The sequence below is a fragment of the Amphibalanus amphitrite genome, unplaced genomic scaffold, assembly GCF_019059575.1.
Source record: "Amphibalanus amphitrite isolate SeventyFive unplaced genomic scaffold, NRLGWU_Aamphi_draft 000206F_arrow, whole genome shotgun sequence".
NCBI classification, from domain to species: domain Eukaryota; kingdom Metazoa; phylum Arthropoda; class Thecostraca; order Balanomorpha; family Balanidae; genus Amphibalanus; species Amphibalanus amphitrite.
This window is the reverse complement of record NW_024881701.1, coordinates 165,160-178,859: the sequence shown is the minus strand read 5'-3', so window position 1 is coordinate 178,859 and position 13,700 is coordinate 165,160. Positions and strand designations below refer to the sequence as shown.

General features: G+C 50.4%; 1 protein-coding gene across 4 annotated transcripts in view; it reads left to right on the top strand.

The window, feature by feature from the left end:
* The window catches only part of LOC122385056 (muscle M-line assembly protein unc-89-like), a 101,028-nt gene that overhangs the window by 16,836 nt on the left and 70,492 nt on the right, over window positions 1-13,700 (top strand). For all 4 annotated transcript variants that reach the window (XR_006257144.1, XM_043373039.1, XM_043373038.1 and 1 more), the window contains exon 2: window positions 6,862-6,984. Coding sequence is in view for 3 of the 4 variants with exons in the window: in XM_043373039.1 (XP_043228974.1) it covers window positions 6,862-6,984 (123 nt within the window). In the remaining variant the exon portion in view is untranslated. The remainder of the gene's footprint in view (window positions 1-6,861; window positions 6,985-13,700) is intronic.

Below are 13,700 nucleotides of genomic sequence, written 5' to 3'. Positions count from 1 at the left end.
GAAGGAGGAGGAGGAGGAGGAGGAGGAGGAGGGGAGTGGCCGACGGTTCTCGCAGTCTGGTGCAGGGCCTTAGTTATCGCCATGATGTTCGGGGAATAGTCTCCTGAGATGGCAAAAACAGGCTGGCCATTGGACTAGTGGTGGACGGAAATATGGGGCCTCGGATGTTATTGCTGTTGGAGTACGGCGGAAATCGTACACATTCCAACAGGAATATGCGGCGCTGATGTGGCCGCTATGACAAGGAAACAGCAATTGTTCTTTGTGTTGCCGTGACTTCCTCGAAATGATCCAAGCATGACAGAATGTCGCTAATACTTATTCGAATTTAGTTACAGTTCGTTGAACCATAAAATATTTACATAAATGCAATGCACATTATCGTGATCAGACGTTTCATGTCATGTTTGCGTGTTTTCGCCCGTCCACAAAGTAAACCACGGAACACAACATTTCGATTTAACACGCCGCAACAGATCATTCATGCTCGAAAGGAAGTAAAGCACAAGTATTTCAGCGTCATGACATGATATGTTGAGGTAACGTCCACTTTCCACGTGTGCGAGGCTTAGATTCAATTTACTTCCGATTTGTAAATCCGCTATACCCAGGGATGCGGAGCCGTGGAAATTTCAGACGGCTCCGGCTCCGGCTCCGGCTCCGGAGAAAAAAATAGGCTCCGGCTCCGGCTCCGGCTCCGGGTGAAATGTCATGGCGGCTCCGGTTCCGGCTCCGGCTCCGAGTAAAATGATCCGGCTCCGGCGGCTCCGGCTCCGGCGGCTCCGGCTCCAGCTTCTACTCAGTACATCCCCTATGCGATCAATTAACCCTCGCCCCGTTGGGGGGGCCATTTTGGCCCCCCCCTGTGGTTTTTCCTGAATAGCAAAAAAACGGCGGCGCGCAGCGCCGCCAAATTTTCAGTACCTTCCCGGGCATCAATTTGACACCTTCACACCAAATTTCAAGTCTTAGGTCACCTTAGGTCACGAGTTATTGAGGTCAAACTGAGGTCATGTTCGAGCAAAAATGAGCAAAAAACATGCAATCTTGAAACGCTCACCAAATCTACAGTTATCAAGCAATTTCAAAGTTCTTTATATGGTCTAGTAGACAAAAAGCGGCGCTAAAAAACTGCTATCTCGGATTTTCAAAATTTTTGGTTTTTGACCAAAAAAAATTCCAAAAATTGATTTTTTTAGAAAAACTTTGAAAAAATCCAAAATTTTTTCCGAATTTCGAAAAAACCGGAATATATGTGATAGTTCCAGCGCTCTTCTATATACATACCAAATTTCAGATCGATATCTCGTTTTTTGGCCAAGTTATAGCGAAAAAACTGTTCAAAAATGATGACGTCAAATTTTTGAACTCAATTTTAAGCAATTCTAGACCACGTACGGCAAAACAAAGACCACCATTGAACTCCCCGTGACAAGCTGCATCGATTCGATACCCATTTTATGCAAAAATATTAACTTTGAAATTTGACCTAATTTGACCTGACCTTGACCTGACCTTGACCTGACCTTGACCAAAACGTGATCTAAGCTGGCCCCAAAGCCTGCCTGACCCATATAATCGCATTTGTCATGTAAAATGGACCATAAAACATGTATCACACGACACTTTCATATTGTGACCCCCCCCGTGACCTGACCTCTGTGACCTGACCTGGTATCAGTGACCTCAAATAGCAAAATATGTGTTTGAAGAACATTTCCCCATCGATGATCTTCAATGAAATGCATTTTACTCGATTTTACAACGCATTTCTTGAAGTGCCTGTAAACGGTGAAAATTGAACCTTTGACCTGACCTGTGACGTTATCGGTTTGACCTAGGTCAATAAAATTGGGTCACAAGGTAGTTCCCCGTTGGGGCTATCCAACGCCGTTTACCGCTTGTCGCTATGTTGCGTGGTTCTCGAGATCTTAGGGGGGGGGGGGGCAAAATGGCCCCCCCCCCCCCAACCGGGCGCGTTGCTCGGCAGAGCCCAACGGGGCGCGGGTTAAATACGGGTGGAAGAAAAAAGGCGATGGGATTAGTACACGTTGCTTCTGTATTTGTATAACAAGGCTATTTTGAATACCACATTGTTTTACGCCTTGTACCTACTGTCAAACCGAACTAGGTAAATAATTGTTTCCTAGCTTAAGAAAAGGAGCCGGAGTCGCCCCGTTTTTGACGGCTCCGGCTCCGGCTCCGGCTCCGGGCTATATTGTTTCACGGCTCCGGCTCCGGCTCCGGCTCCGGCTCCGCATCCCTGGCTATACCAATGTAAACACTGTTGACTAAGGGCCGATGCGACCACCAAAAGATGTGTCATTAACCATGAGAGTCGTTATAGTGCGATTGCTGAACTTGAGTCAGCTTGTGGCTTTGCGCGCATACAAGTAAATAGGTACGTCTTATGCTTATATAGGTCACAGCTCCAACAACAACGGTGCACGCATTTTCACACCATGCACACTGACGTATTCGATTTTCTACTTCGTTACGCACACCACCAGCTGTAACCCTACCGAGCTGGGCCCTGCAACGATCTATGAAAACAGCTCCTGTCTGAGGGTTTGTGCCAACCGGCATACCGGCCCGCCGAAGGCCCGTCTATGACCCCCCTGGCACCTCGTGTGCTTTGTTTTCACGAACCGGAGCGGGCTGGCTCGTGTTTCATAGGCGCGCCCTGTCTGCAGTCTATCGGCCATCTGCCCAGCGGCCGAAAATAGCGCGGAATCCGGAGCTCTGATCTCTCCTCAAAGCATAAATCATAAATAGCTAAGGGTATAGAATCGTGTCTCGATAGTACCTATTTTGGTGATGGATTTCACAGACACCCGAAAGAGCGTTTCATTTTAATTATTTAACCCCCAGATACGCCTACATTCCATTAGCAAGGACTGAACCGTACGATAGCTTTTATCTCGCTAAAAAGACCTGGCTTTCGCTCGAGCCATTCCTCATTTCTGTAGATTCATTTCGGGATGACCTGTGACTTTTCCCGCTATACGCCACCAATGTTTCGTCAATGCTTCCATTGGAGACTTCCGCACCATCACGGTCCTAAAGAGCGTAGCTGTCAGACTGAGAGGAGCCGCCTTCAATCAGCTGCCGGGCTGGACACATCGAACACTAGACTATGCGCTGCCTGTGGCGTGAATGCTGAGCTAAAATCGAGAAGCGCAGTGGAAGTGTTGTTATTAGTGGTGGAGAGAGTGGCAGCTGCACAATTGCTACTGCTGCACAGCTGCGGCAGCAATATCATAGTTAATACCTTTTCCCCCTATTTTAATCGTCTGCTGTCTTCTGTGCATGATTGAGATCGTCCGTTTTCTTCTGGGCATCTGCGTTAAGAACACCAATCTTCGATTGAACCGGTCGACAATGCAATCTGAGGAGGATAAAGTGGCTTTAGAACCAACCATGCTCCTTTTCCGAGGCTAGAAATTATTTCCAAACCTCGACAACTGCCGACCCTCATCCACGTGCAGACCAAGCCCCGCTGTTAAATTCGTCGTCACGAGAGCCATGCCGTTCCAAAGTCGCGGTGCGGCCGATGGGGCAACTCTCGTCCCGCCTCACCCGGTGGTCCATCACGATTACAGCGGAGACACTCCCAGTCATTCACATTCCACGCCCAGTCTGTTTCTAATTACAAACTCCTCTCGGCACGTCTTTCATGTTCCTGTCGGGTGGTCGGTTTAGAAGAGGGTGATTTTCTTTCCCCCGACGAATGGGTGGATTACAAGCGGTTGATAGTGTGCCTCAGCAGCCGCCGTCTTTGCCCTGCGGCTACGGAGCGATGACCGTCAGCTGATGGAAGGGAGGGACTCTCTGGAGGGGAGGGGAGGGAAGGTCAGGGTGGGCCGGCTGGCTGACCCCACGCCGCGGGGTCACCGATTTCACTTCTGACTCTGACAGGCACGCACCACACCATCCATGCTAATAGCCGACGGTGCGAAAGTGGCGCGGCCGGCCTTTTACGGCGTTTGCGGCGCGCCGACTGCGGCGGTTGCGGCGCAGCGGGGGCGCCGCGGTGATTGGCTGATCGTGACCTGGCCCCGTGGCCCGGCTGCCAATTGTTATGGGGGAGTCTGGATGACCCAGACGCTATTCACACCCAGTAATGCCCGGGGCTAATATCAGCACGCCCTCCAAATTAGCAAACGATGGGCCATCATTACCTAATACAAGCACGCAAAGCTGCAAGGGGTGCGTCACTGCATGATCTTCGAAAACATGAAGGGTTCTACAATTAATGGAAATAGTTAGAATCACAGGAAAACCATCGACACTAAGATGGTTGGATTTAACGCTACGATCGCTCTGAGTGCGGGTTACAATGCTGATAACAGCGCCAGACACGGGAGCCTTCCATTGTTGACCGGCCAGGGCGCACTGATATCCCGAGTCTGAGCCTATCGTCGACATGTCCACGTCAATCTATCTCCATTCCGGTGTCATGTCTTCACACCAGCCACATGTCGTTAACGAGCCTAAGATAATAGCTTCGGACATAAACAACACACTACGCCAATCTGAAGTTGAATCAAAGTCGCCCCGCGGCATTGGAACGAATCGATCAGCGAGACGCCCACCTCACTAAACTGAGCAGCTTTTTACAGCGCTCTGACCTTGACCCGCCGGGGGAGAGAGGTCAGTCGTCGCTGGGCCGTGCATGACAAACTGGACGGCCTGGCCGAGCACTTGACCCCGATCACGACCCACATTGGAACCGGTCCGGTCCGGTCCGTGGAACGTTTTGCACCGGGGGCGCACGAGAGTCGATTTAACGGAGAAGAATGCTGAGCTGAGGCTTTTCATAAGCCAATTGTGGCTATAATTGCGATAATAGGCACAAGTGGTATGCATTACCTTACATACCTACTCGTGGCATTAGAACACCCTTTCTCCTCACTGCCCTTAATGTATTTGTGTATCTTTAATTATTACTATTGTATCCTCAAACTAATGGTTAGACGGCTCTCTTACACTGTGCCGCTGCCAGTCAGGCACACTTACCTACTATAGTAGGCCTTGTGATTGCCTAAGACTACGCACGAGCTTGTTGAACGACCCAAATTTGGCCAGCAACTGGATCAATGGCTCGTGTAATCCCATGTATGGGTCAATCATCCCTTATCCTCAAATCAGCGAATGACTCACCGCCGAGCCGCCCAGCCCGGCCATCAGGTTTGGTCCGCTCACCCCGCCCCCCTCCCCTCCCCCCAGCGCAGTGTGTCGCCGGGTGGTCACAGCGGTCACCATTGTATGGAAATGGTCCCCACCAAACCGTGCAGGACAGGACGGGGAACAGACGTCGGCGGCTCAGACGCGGCCGCCGTGACGACGGACACGATTCAGCGCGGCCCGTTCTCGTCTGAAGGCTGTCAGCGACTGCAGAGGAACGGTGTCGCTGACAGCCTTCTTGCCAGCTCAAAAGCGTGGGCTGATGTCGCGGATTTGGTATTGCACTGGGTGCTTTTTAAGTCGACAATCTTTCATCTTGAGTGCGTGGGTGTAGGCTGAAGACTGTTTTTACACATGAACTTTTGCAGCTCTTTGGTACTGCTTGTTCCTGTGGTCTTACATATAAGGAAACGAATAAGCCTTCAGATAAGATAGGTGGACCTCCCGGCTCCCTCAGTCCACCTTGGGACGGACATGGTCAGGTCAGGTATTCATTCAGACATCCACGAACTGCACCGCCACGCGCGGCCTCAATCGTGGTGACCCTTAGGACCCGCTGCACTGGACATAAGTCGGCTAACCGCTATTGAATTCGCTCTGATTCGGGATCGCAATGAACGTTCGATCATATTTCAAGACTAGTTGGAAATATAAATGAGACACATAATGGTTTCGTTCCACCGTTGGCTTACCAAAATTTTCGGTCAGCATTCAGCAGTTTGAAGTTTGAGCAGTAGGCGTATTTTCTACTTACAAATGACCCACCACAAGAATATGCAATACCACACAAACAATGCAAGAAAACCCGGTCATTCATCATTCATCATCCTTACACACAATCCGTCACATCTGATCCCTGTAAATGAGCAATGAAAGACGCAGGCTCTTATATGGTTCATGACCTTCTCTGTCTGCACCAAGGTCCCACAACCGCACTGTTGTCGAGTCAGACTAAAGCCATGACTCATGACTCCAACGAGGTCGAGTGAGACAACGAGCTTCTTGTTCCTCACGTCCATAAGCGTGCCTGAGACGGGGACATGGACGGGATAAAATCGCCAGTCATTCGGAGTTGGACGGCGCGTGTCGCTGATAACACGAATGGTACAAGTGTTCGGGTACTTTTACAGTGAAGCTTCCACTGGATGAAGACAAAAACATCGTGGCGCGGACGGATCTCCTGACATGTGGCCAAAAACGAGGAATGATAAAGATGCTTGGTTGTGATAAGGGACACAATCCACATGCGTCAATTGAGACAAATAAGACAGTATTCGTCCGGCATCGCCACTGATCAAGATTTAGTTTGATCCACTGTGGCATGCTGCATTGCGATGTCATATGTGTTCCACCTTTTACACGTCCGTTCTCAGAAGCTGTCGCCCATGTCGGGGCAGTAATCGGGCAGTAACCTTAGATGTGACCCAGACTCGGGGCAGTAATCGCCACGCCATTGTGGATCGCCCACGATCGTAAATACATACATACCTACATTACATGTTCCCTGACTCCTAACCTAACGCGCCCTCCCTCCTTAGATGCAATGCCAATGCCGATGTTGAATGAATCCGTGCGCTGTGCGACTGTTACGTCCGGCACTCAGTTTCATGTGTTATTAGAGATGTCTCCACTCTTTGCCAGTCTTGTCTAACCCCCCGTTGTCTTATGTTCCAGAACAAGGAGTGGGTGGAGCTCAAGTGTCTGGAGATGACTCCCGAGCTCAGTCATCTGGCGCCCTCACTTGAGGAGGCACAGCAGCTTCAGCAGCAACACGACGACGTCCTCCAGAAACTGGCGGTGAGTGTGCTCTCCAGGAGTGAGCCTCGATTGGAGACGGACAAATTTTCGAACCGATGGACTGGGCTCGATCTTTGGAGGAATAGCGCCACTAGCGACATAGCATTTCATGCAGATGTACCCGAGTAATACATTTCTTGGTTTATGATAAATTATCATCAATAAAGTAGGACAAATTTGTTATGCAGGGATGCTTATTAAAATGTATCATTCAATTCGACATTTATGTTATAACTTTTGCAAAAATCACGCTCAGACAGCATTCTTATAAGGTGGGATGCACCATGCCGCCATAACCACGTCCCTGTGGCCAACCATAGTATGGGCCAGATTGGGCACTCACGTCTTCTGTTTGGTGGGGGCGGTGCGGGCGTCTGAGTTCACATACACGAGTTTTATGAATGCGCTAGATAAGCACGGGCATCCGTCATGTCTTGAGTGCTTCTGAATGCGTTTTTGGACCGAAGTGAGGTCAGCAGTTTCTTTGAAATGGTGATTGTGGTGCATTGTGATGAGATGACTGAAAACCATAGCCCGCTAAGGCATTTTAAATAATTGTGTTTTCTAAGTCATGGTCGACAAGGACTTGGTGGTTGTAGTTTCGGCTCCCTGAGATAGATATTTTCGCACTGCCGTTGGCATCCTGCAGATCGGCATATCAGCACTGTTCGAGTACAGAGAGTTGGGGCCCTATCGAACTGGACATCTGCCAGCAGTGCTGATCAGTCGAGTGGACGTCTCCCAAGCACGGCTGACAGAGCGACTCTGTTCAACTCCAGCTTTAATCCCATCTACCAGTCAGATGAAATTATCAGAAACGTAGTCAAGTGAACAGAGCAGATAGATAGGTACTTGGTGTGACGAGGAGGTGATCGTATCCATATATAATGAACATTCCTCCCTCCCATTTCACCATTCATCTCATGAGAGATTGCACTGTTGCAGATTAGGACTTACGTAACATGCGGGTATCGCTGCTGCAATTTTGATGCAGCACGCCGTGAATATACCTACAGAGCGAATTCGCCACATTCGAAATGCAAATTAAATGGCGCGTATGCCAACTGACTGAGATAGCCCTTGATGAATTGATTTTTGCTGGTTAAGGTTTTTGGATTATTATATGATTGGGGCCCTAGTATGTACATATGTGGCATTTTTATTAATAGTACAAGTTGACGATACAAAAAAAAAAACAAAGGATACATTGGTTCTGAAACACCTTTTTTATCACCTTCCAATTCTAAGCCTTGTTGACTCACGCAAATGGCTGCACAAATCATGTGCACAAATTGCAGAAACTCACACAGATGAAGAAAGCTGGTCAGCAATTATCCAAAAGGATGAGGGCTGCTCCGCTTTTCAAATGTGCAGGAATACATATTTATTAATGTGTAGGCACAGCTCACTGCAGTGGGGGACTATAATTACTGCGTTGTAAATAACAACAGCGGACACTGACATTTGAAAGTGTTAGGTAAGCACTAAGCACTTCCTGCTTCTCGTCATCAGCTGTCGTCAAAATCACTGCGTAACAATGCTTACATTTATACTATCACGGATTTTTTCGCAACCGCTCCCTATATGCTGCATCGCTAACGTTCCATTAGTGCGCCCCAGTCGCCGCGCCAGTGCCCTGGCCTCCGTGTGAGCGGTGCGATCCATCACGTGCCCCGGGATCCGGCCGGTGCTAATCGGTACCCCCGACCGCGGCAAGGCGCCAGGCTCTCATCTGAGGCTGGAACGGAGGAAGCTTACTGGGAGGCGCGGGGGGAGAGACAGCCAAGCAGTTTTCATATTGTGGCTCTGTCTATGCAGCACATGTGTCAAAGTTGTTGGTAGCCCGAAGCTAATGCTTTCGAAGTAAATGACAGTAGGGAGACTGCAACGCTGGACGAAGCAATCAACCGCGCGTGCCTGTGTCGCGGCTTCATCGCTATTCACCTGCGACCCTGTAAACTTGGGATAGTACATAAATGTTGTCTATTTATGTTGCAGCTTATTCCTGCCTCTCTGATCTGTCATGCTAATCGCATGTTCGTCGCAGTTGCAGCTGAGGAATCTCGTGGGCGGCTTACTTTGATGTTGCTTTGGTAGCAGACAGAAGTTCGTGAAAAGGACAGCCATGGAAGGTGATCAATGACGTTAATTGACCATGACAGGCCTATCCGATAAATCAGTCATTAGCGACGCTCCTGATGCAAATTCGACGTCGATACCTAATTGTGAAGCGCAAATTATCCGGCTGCGCTAGAGCCTGGAAAACAAGCAATAAGCATACTATCATAGATAAGTATTGCATGGTGACAGCTTGCGAACTTGAACTTTTGCATCCTGCATAAATGCTACTCGTACATCAGATGAACACGTCAGTAGATATGCTTGCTTGATTTGCTCCATCTCAGTGACAATGGTGGTATCATCAAGAACATTGTAAATTCAGCTCAGTAGGGGTCATCTCACTGTATCTCTCACGGCGCCCCCGGTTTCAAATAAAGGGAAATTATTCTTCCGATGACTTTTCACTTCATTCTGACTAGCTCACCCGCTGTGTCGGCGCTTCCCTTGCCACACCTCCACAAGGTCGCGGCGCATGGGCTCAGCACTCCTTGCCTGCGGCTTCTCTTCGAGACGGCGGCGGCGGGGTGTTGCAACTGGGCCTGCCGACCTCTTACGTGACCTGCATGCAGTGCACGCGCGCCCCACGCGGCCGGCACTGCAGCGGTCGGGTCGCCGCGCCTTGGAAGCCAGCCTCAACGTGACGACGACGTCTCTGCTAGGCACACTGACGAGGTGTGGCTCGGAAGGCACTAAGCTAGAGGCGCGGCTGATGAAAGTGACGTTAGAGATGGAAGTGTTGATGAAGGATGAGATATTGTGGAAGTCGCAGAGATGACCGCACTAGTTGGAGCAGTGGCCAAATGCAGACGCAGCGGCTGACGTGGATGGCGACAGGAGGGGAAGTCCTAGCAAACGGTGTACGTTTAAAGACCACATGAGATACTTAACTACATACCATGCACATTTCATTGCAGCTGCAGCTAAGGAATCAGCAGTGCAAAGGCAGAGGATAATATAGCGGAAAGTAGCTCAACAGCGCCCACTTGACCAGAACAACAGGTGGCGTCGGCCGTTCTGACCTCCTTCACTCGCAAACAAAGGGCAGCGGGCCGGCCCGTACGTCCAGTGCAGTGGGGTGGGTAGCACATGCCTCATGCGCAGTGGGGCTATTAATATCGCCCGAGTAGGCCGGGCCTGGAACTAGGCTGTAACTGATCGACAGCGCGGCGTGCGTTTGGGTTGTTTTGTCGGATGAAATATCGGACCTTACTGATACAATTAGGGCGATGGATGAATAGTAAGGCATGTGCATTGTGCATTTGTCCAGAGTGATCTTAATTTCAATGCTTTGTTGATAACGTTGTCGGTGCCTTTTATTATCTGTGCTCTCTTCCGGTTAGATACTGCAGTTCCCTCAGTGGAATGGAATGTTTACGGCGGGTTGAACTGTACGGTAAACCACATGCATCCCAAAGCACACCATGCACATCGGTCTGACGCTGTGCAGACCCGGTTTTCGGGGTGCTCCGGCTGCCGACCGCTGCCTGCCTTTGTCCGCTGCACGGTGACCTTTGGGCTCGTCCGGCGGTATCGATATCATGACCGCTCCTCCCTGGGGATCACGCCAGTCTGTGGCCAAAACAAACCGGGCCGCCTCCGCTAGCCTGCTGCTGCCGCCGCTCGCTCGGTGTCCGGTTCCACGGGCGAGGGCGAGCCGCTCGCCGTCAGCGACCGTTCGCTCAACCGCAGCGACTTCTGACCGTGGGCGGACGCGGTCACATTCCTGCAGAAGGGTGCGATGGGCGGCCGGCACACCCAGCCTGCGGTCAGCCTGGTGGGACCGTATGTGACCGCCGACCGCACTGAAAACGACGACATGACCCGGGGCGGTGGGCCGACCGCGGACGGCGCCGGGACTGAGCGGGGTGGTCGGGACGATAGGCACTCACAAGCTTTACGAAAAGACACTGCGTCTGAAAGGAAGGTTTTGACGACGATTTGGGAGAGGGGGGAAGAGTTGTGTTTTAGGTGACTTACGGGACAGGTCGTTGATAAGCTCTTTGATATGGTTTGAGGAATGTGACACGATTATGACACCGCCGTGTCCTACACTAACCAAACGATATGGTTTTAATAACTTACTGTTAGGTTTACTTCTTTAGTTAAAATTTCGGTTAGATGCATTTTTTCAGTAAGACATTTAATGAACAACACTATTTTTCACACACAAAATGTATGGCGTGTGGTTTTAAACATTTTTCTTGGACACGGTGAGCTGAACTGTGAACACCCAGGATGATTGCGTTAAACAGACCGAAGCAAAATTGGACCATGCAATTTAGATGAGATCCGGGCCTATAATAGGATTGCAATAACTTTAGTGTGACGGGAAAATGACAAACAATTGCTGAATTTTCAAGTCATTATGTCATTTATGGGTCGTCATTGCGCTGAGACCACCGGTACCGCGCTGGTTAGGTCTAATTTGTGCACTTTATTGCTAACCATCGGCGAATGAAACTATCGGCATGACATCTGCTCACGTCTGAATCCCACAACGGTCCCTAACAGGCATTATGGACAACCTTTTTGACAAAATAAAACGCACCGTCAATGTTTACCTATTGTTAAGAAAAGTTCGTTAGAGCATCGATCAGCCTACCACTTGTAGCCACAATAGACATGCGAAAGGTGCTGACCATGACATTTGCTGTTTGCACGCTGATCAGTGTATGACTCACACGAGTGGGCGTCTCGCCGTCTGTGAGTGCTCAAATCAGCAGCGGTGTTGACGGCGTCAGAAAGGGGCGTGGGCGGTAACCTCGGGGGGGATTAGGGGGACCTTAAGCGTCAGAGGCACCTAGGTTGGTTTCTGAAGACGGTGGGTTGAAAATCATGCCCTTATTGCCCTGGACTGTCTATAAAATGACATTGGCATTCTCTCCCAGCCTCAACTCATAAATGGCATCTTCTTGCGTCATACGGTGCGGTATGCTTACAGTATGAAAACTTAATTGTCCCTGCAAACAAACGTTCATTCCTGGACACTACTTTGTCTTGAAGTAAAATATGGCCAGCATTAATTCACTTTCGAAAGCAGTTACGTTGATAGTGACCCTCTAAACTTGCTTGTTTGGCTTGAATGCAGCACATGAATCCTAACGACCAAGCACTGTCGTCAAACATTTTATGACCTGCCCTATACGCTGACCTCCGTTGACTGCTGTAACTCTCCACAACAAAACACGTGCGCAGCCGTCTTTGACTAGCTCTCGTTTTGAAGTGACTCATACCCCGTAGCATGCCTCGAGACGACCTTGAATTGGCTGACGGCGTCAACGCGAGGGTCTGGCCTCGTCTCGTCATCGCAGTAGGCTCGCGAGTGACGAAACTCGGCAGTGTTTACCGGATGCACGTGACGTTACACCCGGGACCCAGCCTGTCCCGCTCAGCTGTGCCGGCGGCATTCTGCTCAGGCACAGGCAGAGACTGGGCCAGGAATGGCTGAACGCAGGCGCGTGTGGTGCATTTCGGCGATAGCCGGGATCAATTTTGACAATGTGGCAGCACTTCCATTGGTTTTAGATGCGGTGGTTTGCAAACATTTGTAACTGCTAACATGAGCGGTAAACACTGCACGGTTTGGTCAATGGTCAGATGGTTCAGGCATTCTACTATGCACGTTGCACTATGCACATGCCTTTTGTCAATGCGTCATATTTCAAAATGTCAACTTAGTAGTGATATGAATTATTCATGCTCAGGACCGTCTGACCCTATCCTAGCAGCACAGGAGCCTCCTAAAGTCTATAGACTCGGCAAACAGCGAGCTGTTGCAGCCGGCAGCTGCGTCTGATTCGACTTGGCTCGGCGCTGGACGGTGCAGAACCGGTACCGTTTTATAGGCGGTCCATGCCTCCCGTGCACGGTATGGCATTTGACGGAGGGACCGCGGCGTCCACCCCCGCAGGAGGGGGGGGGGGACATCCGGCCTGAGAAGGAGGGGGAACAGCTGGGGAGGTGACCCCGCGTGACGCCCACAGGGGGTGTCTGTTTGTCGTGCTGCAGGCGCCTGGTGTAAGAGAGGGGTGAGAAAGACGTTGGCTGTTGCTTTATGACTTCTTTTGCCGGTAATGTCGCTGATGTTTGTTGGGCTTTGTTTTTCACTTCTGGTGTGACTTTCGACAGTGCAAGCGCGAATGTGGGCAAGCCAATAACGACAAAGATCTGAGAGCTAGGGATGGGTTGGTCCAGTTGCTCTTGCTTGCTCAAACAAACCCATTGGAAACGTAACGTCTGTTCATCTTTATAAGCATTTCCCTCCTTGAAACGACAGAAAATTAAATCAATTCGTTTTCTCTTAGTTCGTTCCTTCTCCAAACCAAGCTAGTAACCGAACCGGTTCCACCTTATCTGAAACAGTCCAACGGTCAGTCCGGTCTAGCTCAGGCGCGGGTCCAAAGTTCCTCCTATCCACTCCAGCTATCCCAGCTGTCCCAGCATTCTGAGCCAGTCCAGCTGCCCCTGCATTCCGAGCTGAGTCGAGTCGGCGGCGTGAGTCGCGGTCACGTCCCTATCGGCTCTATCGAGCGACCAGCACAGCTGGAGAAAGTCCGCCGGGCCGTGACCCGACCCGGCGCCGACCGCCGCCGCCC